The sequence below is a fragment of the Cavia porcellus genome, unplaced genomic scaffold, assembly GCF_034190915.1.
Source record: "Cavia porcellus strain 051 isolate PalLab524CR breed Dunkin Hartley unplaced genomic scaffold, mCavPor4.1 scaffold_15, whole genome shotgun sequence".
Taxonomy (NCBI): domain Eukaryota; kingdom Metazoa; phylum Chordata; class Mammalia; order Rodentia; family Caviidae; genus Cavia; species Cavia porcellus.
The window spans coordinates 72774555-72783700 of NW_026947498.1; the positions used below are offsets into that span (position 1 = coordinate 72774555).

The 9146-nt window shown below is 54.7% G+C and overlaps 1 protein-coding gene across 1 annotated transcript in view; it reads right to left on the reverse strand.

Annotated features, from left to right (window-relative positions):
* The window catches only part of Acvr2b (activin A receptor type 2B), a 51008-nt gene extending 42550 nt beyond the window's left edge, over positions 1-8458 (reverse strand). Inside the window, exon 1 of the mRNA XM_003464100.5 lies at positions 8045-8458. Within this exon, the coding sequence (XP_003464148.1) occupies positions 8045-8096 (52 nt within the window). The 5' untranslated portion in view covers positions 8097-8458. The remainder of the gene's footprint in view (positions 1-8044) is intronic.
* Positions 8459-9146: the final 688 nt, after the last annotated feature.

The following is a 9146-nucleotide window of genomic DNA, read 5'->3' on the forward strand; positions in this document are numbered from 1 at the left end:
ATAGCTCAGCGACAGGCACCTGCCTTGCAAGTATGAGGTCCTGAGTTCAGTTTCCAATTCAAAAAAAAGAATTAGTTCAAGTACTTGAGGCAGAATCATTAGATGCCAAAGAAACCCTGTTTCAAAAAACACCACTCTCAAAAAAAAAAAAAAAAAAAAAAACCAACGGGGATTTAGCTCAGTGGTGTAAGTGCCTGCCTTGCAAGCACAGTCATGAGTAAAAAACACCCGGCTCAAAGTATATTCATATTATGGATGAGTTTAAAGACATGACATGCAACAATTAGGTGAAAATGACACGCTGTGAACAAAAGATGGACACAAAACAGTCACATTCATATAAAATGGAAAAACTAATTTAAATTACTGGAAGTCAGGAAAGTAGTTATCCCGGAAGGCAGGGGTAGTGATTTCGGGGTTTGGAGGCAGAGATGTGGCTCAGAGGTTGAGCTTGTGCTTAGTATGCCTGGGCCCCTGAATTCTACCTTCTTGTTTGAAAGGTTGGAGGTAGTAGTGGGGGAAAAACACAGGTAAGTTTCTGATTCTTTTTTTTTTTTAATTTCTAATTCTTGACTTGGATGCTAATTACATGATGCATTCAGTTGGTGAAAATTCATGAAGCAGCCACTTACAATAATTACACTATTCTTTTTGTTTTGGGTGCTAGGAATCAAAACCCAGCCTCACATAGGCTAACCATATGTTCTACGACTGAGCTACACCCAGCCATAATTACACTATTCTATATGTATTTTATACTTCAATTAAATGCCTAAGAAAGAGTGATACCATTTAGAGATAAAAAGAGAAAACAAAAAAATCTCTATTTCTCTTAGTTCCTATGGATGCATGGCTAAAAATGTCTGGAAAGGTATACCCCAACCTTAAAAGGTTTACTTTAGGAGGGGCACTCAGATGGGGGACAGCTAAAAGAGACTCTTGTTTTATCTGTAACAGCTAAATTTCTCTAACTGAGTATGTCTGTATTATCTGTACAACTAAAATAAAACAAAATGGGAAGGAAAAAAAAGTAGGGCCAATATGAGTTCTACTCCGCAACTATACCCCAGGAAGGCTAACAGGGTGATACTCTGGGAAGGGGAGACCTGGGTGGGAAGTTTTTCAGGCAGGGGAGGCAGGAACACGTTCCCTAGCCCTTTCACTCTCACATGACCCTTCAGGACACACCCTCAGGCAGAGGGGCCACAGGAGGGACGAGGAGGTGGGAAGAAAAACTAGAATTCACCTCTCAAACCCTCTGGCCATCTAGTTTCTAAGCCAGAGAGCAGTTTGATCCAGGAGCCAAGAAGCTTCTGGGGCCTACGCCACAGGGTCCCTTTTTAATCCCACTTACAATTTAGGTGACAAGAAAACTCTCCAAAAGTACATAAAATAAGGCCTTCTTAACCGCTGGCTGCCAGCCCAGGGCTCTGAGAATTCACCCACCTTTTCTGAATCAATCACTGTCAGGCTTCACTTCGGAGGGAGGGAAGGGCTGTTGGAGACACTGAACATTACACAGCACGCCCTCATACCTGAAAACCCACCGCACTACCGCGCAAGCCGCAGGAAAAACACCCTGGCATTAGCGTTCCAGAGACCGCTTCGCAGGCAGCCTCCGGTTTCAATTGGTTTGGGTCTGGGAGGCAAATCCCTCCCTCTGCTCAGATGGACAGACAACAGCTGGTCTGCTCACATCCTCCAAAATGTTCGGCCACAAACCTGGAGAAGCACCCTCCTCCATCTTCCAGCCAAAGGCTTGGGTTTCCAACCAGCCTTCCTTTTCTTTCCCCAGAACTAATTTTAGCCTCCTTGGTTGTCAGAGTGGAACTGAAATAGTCTGCTGAGGAACACGTTTGCAAAAAGGAGTAGGAACTTGCCTCACAAAACACCTTGGCTCCAGCACAGAAACTAACCAGGGAGAAGCCCACTGCGCAGCAGGGTAGGCCCCTCCAGAGAACATTCCCCTGGGTAACGGGTCACAGATCTGCCCAGGAGGGCAAGCTTCCTTTCCACAGCGGCTTGCGGCAGGCACGTGTCCACGAATGAGAACACCCCACTGGAGCTGCCATTCCCGGAGGACCTGAAAAAGGCACGTGTCGGTGCACAGTGAGACCGGGCTAACCAGGGGAATCATGGGCTGTCCAGAACCAGGAAGGAGGCCGCGACTGGTCGTGGGCCAAGGAGGAGGCACGGCCGGCCCCAAACAGTCCCAGCCTGCTCCTGGTTCCTTTCCAGGACCTACCACTAGCTTAGGCAGCGATACTGCTGACAACCTTCACAGACAGACTCAGAAGAAGGCAGCAGCGTCTCTTCACCCAATAACCTATACTCCAGGAACAACCTGCCAAGACTACAAGGAGCGGGCACCGGTGGGGCTCAGATGCACCCGAGTCCAGCAGCAATGAAAGACCAAAAAGGAAGCCCAGGACAGGGGTAAGTATCTGAAATAAAAAAAACTGTGGTGGAGTGGGAGGTAAGGGAAACAAAAAGAATTCTAGGAACACAACAGCCTTCTGGGCAAAGACTCCAAAAGAGACCACACTAGGAAGCCTTCAGCCAGCATGCACTTCACGCAGAGCACTTAGCACTGAGTTCACGGCAACTTCCCACCCATCCTAAAGCCCCGCTGTCACCAGCTCCCAGCCCAGCAAGCCGAGGCTCATGAAGTTCAGACAGGAGGCTCCTAAAAAGCCAGCCCAGCACAGCCAGCAGAGACCAGGGAGTAGAACACAAATGTGAGGAAACCATGAGCTCTGCTGGCCCGCCAAGCCCACTCCACAGGCCTCCGCAGAGATGAGCTGTGTCCATCAAGGCCTCCAGTGCTGGCACCCACTCAGGCAGTGCCGCCCACCGCATCTCCCCAGGTCCAGAGGAGGAAGTCTGGGCCTGCCCCTGGATTCCAAGCCAGCCACCACACCCTGAGGAGAAGGGAGACTTGTGCCCATACCTTTGGGGGGAGGCTGCCCCCCTGCCCTGGTGTCCCCAGCTTGGGAGCTCCAGGCCCACAGCTGCTGTGGCTCCTCAGAGTGCCACCCAGCAGGCCCACTCGGGGGAACAGGCATGCCTGTGTCCTGTCCCAGCGCTCCTCTCAGCAGACAGGGGTAGCCTCAGCTCAGCTCGTGGCGTTCCCAGGTGAGCAGAGAGGGGTGCCAAGCAGGCGGAGAGGCCCGGACAACAGGCACTTCCTGACATTTTATGTGTGCGGGAGGAAGAGGCATGAGTGCCAGGCTCAAGGCAACGGGCAGACCAGGTGGGCGGGAGCCGACAGGCAGGCTGCCCGGCCACCCACAACAGCCGCCTCCCTGAAACCCGAACCACTTCTGGGCACACTCAAGGACAGCATTCTCCTCAGTAGCAAGCAGTGTACCCAAACCACTAATTCTGAACCAAACTCACACTGAACAGAGGTTTGGCAACAGTCTTCTGCATACGAGGGAAACGTAACCTCCAACCCTACATCTGAGGGGAGGAAGGAGATGGATGTGTACTCAGAGCGGTCATTCCCACCTCTCACAACTGTCTGCCTCTTTAAAAGCACAAGAGCACTCCAGACCCCTGGTCCTCAACCTAAGTGTGACTTTGCCCCACCTCCTCCAGGGACTCTTAACAAGGTCTTGCAGTTATTTTCAGCTGTCCTGAGAGGAGCTGCTGGAGTAAGTGGGTAGAAACTGGGGATGCTGTTAGACATCTCTGAAGCAGAGATCAACACCACCATTACCACTCTACACCACACAACCAAGAATCACCAGACCCAAATGGTCAACAGCGTCAAGGGCTGAGAACTGTCTAGAAGGAGACTTCTCCTTCAGGGCTGTGCATTCAGTCACTTTCAAAAGTACTGTTCCTACCCTCAGGTCCTCAGATCCCTGCCCAAGGGGACAGGTCAGTACCTGGGCACGGGTCTAATCATCCAACTTGACTCCCCTTGGTCCCCAACTATACTTCTTGGAGCTCCCAGCAGGGGGTTAAATGGATAGACACCCGTGGCCTTCTGGAAGAGACCAGGTCTGGGATATGAGTAACAGGCAGAGCCACATGTGCAGAAGTAAAGGAGAGGACATGTTCAGTGCCAAAACTCGGTAAATAGAGGCAGGAAAAGCCCAATGTAGACCCAAGTTGCCCTTCAAGATGACTGTTACATATAGAACAGCCAGTACTTCAAAAGGAGAGCTCCAATCACTATAGAAAACAGTATGGTATGCAGCCTAGTGTGGTGGTGCATACCTATAATCCTAACACTCTGGGAGCCTGAGGCAGGAGGACCACAAATTCAACCCCAGCTCCAATACCTTAGCAACTTAGTGAGACCCTGTTTCAATTTTTTTAAAAAGTGTGCACATGAATATACAGATACTGATTTATACTTCTTGGAGGAAGGATAACAGCTTTCTTTGGACTCCAGAGGGGCCTGTGACATAAGTTCTAGATTCAGGTTCAGATGCACGCTCTTCACTGAGCACCTGCAGACTGTTCCTCAGTGACATTCCAGGGCAGATCCAGGAGCTTTGGGGAGTGCTGCTGCCCAAAAAGACTCACAGATGAGTATACTATAGAAACCCACATAGGTACCATGGGGTTTGGATTTCACAATTTTACCGAGGCAGCACTGGAGAAGATAAGTGAATGCCTTACATTTTGGAAGGGCCTCTAAGAGCAGCAGTGAGTACACACTCTTCCTAAAGAGCAACCCGTCAGCAAGACGGCCGTGAGTGCCTGATACGCAGAAGGCAAGTAGCACAGGATGCCCTCCCACCAATGGCCCACAGCCCTACAGTCTGTGCCCTTGGCAACTAGCACTACACTGGACCAGAAGGTGGAAGGTCACACCACCCTCCCCCTCTGAGGAAGCGCACAGGACACATCTTTGTGTCAAAGAACAGCTAGCTTATGAGGAGAGCTCAGGAAGTCAGTCACAACTTGATGGGATTCGCCCCAGCCAAAAGCTCCTGACGTTCCATGCAGGATTCTGCTCCGCCCTGTCCCCACAAGCCCTCTACTCTGAACTCCAAGTAAGAGAATGTTGTCAGGAGCTCTTGCAGGATAGAGTATGTAGGCTGTCCACTGCAAAGTAGAGCCAAGGACACTGGTCCACATAGACCACAAACAACTTCAAAAGTGATCAACCACTAATTTACAACATAAATACCTTCTGGGCCTATGCAGTAAATTACAGGAGATGCCAGCCAACTTTGATCAGAATAACTAAAATGCAAAAAGTAGGAAATAAAATGTTCTATAAGTGTAAATACAAGATTTTGAAGACAGAAAAACGTCAAATGTCTCATCAACTGTTTTAAAAGTAAACAGTATTATCTGTCATAATTAATTTCACCTCATTATGAAAAAGTCTGTTCTCCTCACACTCATATGTGAAAGCCCTAAGCCACAGCATAATAGTATTTAAAAATGGGGCTCTCAGGAAGTAATCAGAGGTAGATTAGCTCGTGAGAGGGGGGCCCTTGTGGTGAGATTAGTGCCCCTATAAAAAAGAGAGTGAGAGCTCCCTCCACCTGACTTTCCTGAGACAGCAGTCTGCAAACAAGGAAGAGAATCCTTGCCAGACCATGCCAGTACCCTGACTTCTGGTCTCCAGAACTACGAGAAAATACACTATTGCTGTTAAAGTCTGCCGGTCTGATTATTTATTAGGGCAGCCACAGAAGATTAAAATGCAGCTAGGGCTGGGAATATAGCTTAGCGGCATAAGTGTCTGCCTGGCAAACACAAGGTCCTCAGTTCGATTTGTGGGACCTAAAAATAAATAAATAAATAAATAAATAAATAAATAAATAAAAATACAATTATTCCTGACAGTTGTGGCAATGTACACCTGATCCCAGGGCTCGAGAGGCTGAGGCAGGAGGACAGTCATTGAGATCAAGGGCAGCCTGGGCTGTCCATTGAGAACAAGGCCAGCCTGAACCACATAGAAAGACCCCATCTCAAGAAAATAATTAAAATTAAAATTTAAAAAAGTACAGCTATTCTTTTTACAACATAAGTACTAGAAAATTTTAACTTACATGTACTACACATGGCTGATCCTACGTTTCTGTCGTGCAGCACTGGTCTACATCTCCCTTCTACCAAAACAGTGTGTGCTCAGGGAGTGGGAGTAACATAAACGGCCAACCAGGAGGATTAAGTTAAACCCACTGTAAAGCCAAAGAAACAGGAGGGCCAGCTCTGCCCCAGCCTGGACCCAGGCCAGTTCTTCCCATAGTTCCTCTTGGGGCAGGGCAGCAGCCAACCACAGTAATGGTCTGAGTGACCACAAGAAAAAATCCACTGATTCCACTTCCTCCCCGGCAGGAGACAGGCCTGGGAGTCTGACTTCAACTGTCCCCTAACCAGATAACTACTGTGCTCAGCTCTGCCCAAGGGGTGAGAAGAAACAAGAAACATGGCCCCAGGGCTCTAACCCACCCTGCTTATTATACTTAATGAGCAAGATGAGACCAGCCACTAGATGAGGGTGGGAAGTGGTCCCCCATCCCACATCTGAGGCCTGATCAGTCCTGTGAAGGATCCTAACAGGGCTTAAGAGTCCAGACTGACCCAGAATTTGGAGCTCAGGTGGCCTCCAGAGAGCCAGACAGGCCACGCATGGCTTCAGGGCAGCCTACAACTGCCTCCCTACAAGCCCTGTTTTGGGTGGAGAAAAACGTCTCTCAACAGCAGCACTTTAAAGGCAGGAGACTAGAAAGAAACAAAATGTTCAACCTGAACACAGCTTTGCCTCCACCACTCAGAAGTGGCTCCAAAAGAGCCACGACGTCCGGTCCCTTCCCACACGGCGCCCAAGTACCAAAGGAGTTGTCCCAGTCCTGGTGCCTGCACATGGGCTCCGAGTTTCCCCGTCACTAGCAACATAAAAGGACAGTCTCACCAACTGGCCCAAGAAGCGAGCGGAGACAGGAGTGGAGACGCAGCGGACATCCCCGGCTCCTCCACCCACCCGCCCGCCCGCCACCGCTTGGGGATCCCAGCCCCTCCTCTACACGCCCAGCCCCGCCCCTCACGGGTTTCCCAGGCTCCGTGCAGCAGCCACCTCGGGCTGCAGGGACCCGCACTGCCTGTGTAATGGGGGTTGGGAACAAAGACGCACTGGACCCAACGCCCAGCAGTCGGGCACTAGCCGCCTCCACTGCCCCGAACTTTTACTGGAGCTTCAAGGCCGGGCTCCCCATTTCTCGGGACAACCCAGACCTAGTTTCCGCGCGCCCACCTGGCTTGGGCAAGCCCCAGCACACTAGGAGAGGGAAATAGGTGCTTCAGGTTGAGAGGGGAAAGCGCTTTCCCGGCGCGCAACTCCGTGAGTATCCAGCCGCAAGTACCCATCTCCCCAACTCGACAGTCACGAGCGCTGCGACCCAAAGGCTGGGGCTGCCGAGCTGAAGGCGGGTCACCCACGCCAGCCACGTGCCTCTGGGAGGCCGGGCGCACGGAGACCTGTTGGTTTTCCTTCTTAACCCGCTCCCCTCCCAGTTTGCCCCAAACAAAGCGACCCCGCTAGATAAGCGCACTTTTCATCGGGGGCCCACAGCAAGAAAAGCAGGCGCAGGTGGCAGCCTGGTGCCAGAACCGACCGTGCACCGCGCGCGGGGCAGCCTGGCGGGATGAGGCAGGGGATCGTCCGGCGGTGAAGCCGCCCCTTCGCGTCGCAACCCCTAGTGAAAGGGCGCGCAACCCTCCCCGGCCACGGCTGCCCCAGTCCCGCCGCCCCCATTACATCTGCCCGCTCCGCTTGGCTGCCTTCCCCAGGTTTGGCTTCTCACTCTTTCTCCCGGTTCCACGCATCCGCGCAGCCCGAACCCCGACCCCGACGCCCCGGGGCCCGGCCCTCATCGCGGGGCGCCTCGGCAAACCCGAATCCCGCAGACGACAGCACGGACGAGCTTGGTCCCGGAGACCCGCGCGCGCCCCACTCCCCGCCCGGGGAGGTGCAAGCTGGGCAGGTGGCGCGGCGACGAGGCCGCGGGCCCGCCCTTTGTTGGTAAACACCGCGCGGCACCCTCCCCACGCCGCGCCCGGTGCTCACCAGCGCACAGCGATCCCCAAAGGAGGGCGAGGGCCGCCCAGGGCGCCGTCATGTTCCGCTGCGCCGCCCCGCGCACACCGAGCCCCAGGGCAGGGCCGCGCGGCGCCCGGAGGAGCGCAGGGCCCGCGGCGGCGCTCTCCTTCCCGCTCCCTCCTCCGGTCTCGGTCGGCGCGCGCTTCCTGCGCCTCCGTCCCCGGGCAGCGTGCGGGCTCCGGCTCAGGGCTGCTGCGGGCGACGCAGACTGCGGCCCGGGCTGCGGGGCGACGCTGGGGCCGGGGGGCGACAGCGGCGGGGCGCAGGCCGGGGCGCGCCCGACCCAGGCATAGCGCAGCGGGGCTGGGCCCGGGCCCCGGGCGCAGGGGCCGAGTCCGGTGGGGCCATGAACGGGGGGAGGGGTGGGGGGAGGGGAGCTGAACCGAGTCCAAAATGGCTCCTGAGCGGCGGCCGCGGATCCGAGCCAGCGGGGAAACCCGGATGTTGGATACAAAGAGGCGGGCGAGCTGGGCGGGAGGGGGAGGGGAGGCGGGCCCTCCGGCCGCGTGGTCCGCGCCCCCCCTCGGGGCGGGGCCGCAGAACAACAACAACACGGAGGCCGAGGCCCCGCCCCCAGCTGCGCCCCCGGGAGGCGCGCGTACCCGAAGCCGGGCGCCGGGCGCCGGGACGCTGCGCGGATCGCGCCCTGCCTCGCGGGGGCTCCGCGGCCGTCCCACCGGGGCGTCCCGCGCTGCACCTTCCAGTCACGCCCCCAGCGCGCCAGGCGGACCTCGGAGGGTGGACGGCACCCGGACTCCGGCCAGAGCCGGCTGTTTCCCAATTCCCAGGAGGAGTGAGCGAATCGTGCCGTTATTAATGCGCCGATTAATTGGCAGAGAGAAGTTAACTTCTCAGAAGGGACACACAGTCCCCCACGCCACGCGCACAAAGGCCCCGGGGAGCAGGCTTTGAACCCTGCGTGCCGAAGCAGCAGCTCACCCCGATTCCTCCCTCTCCTCTTCCCGGCGGGGCTCGGGGAGGTCGCGGTAGGCCTCCCAGCTAAAGCGGGCTATCGCATCGCCGCGAAGGGATGAGGCTGCAGGAGCCTGAGGCGACCTCATCGGGAAAG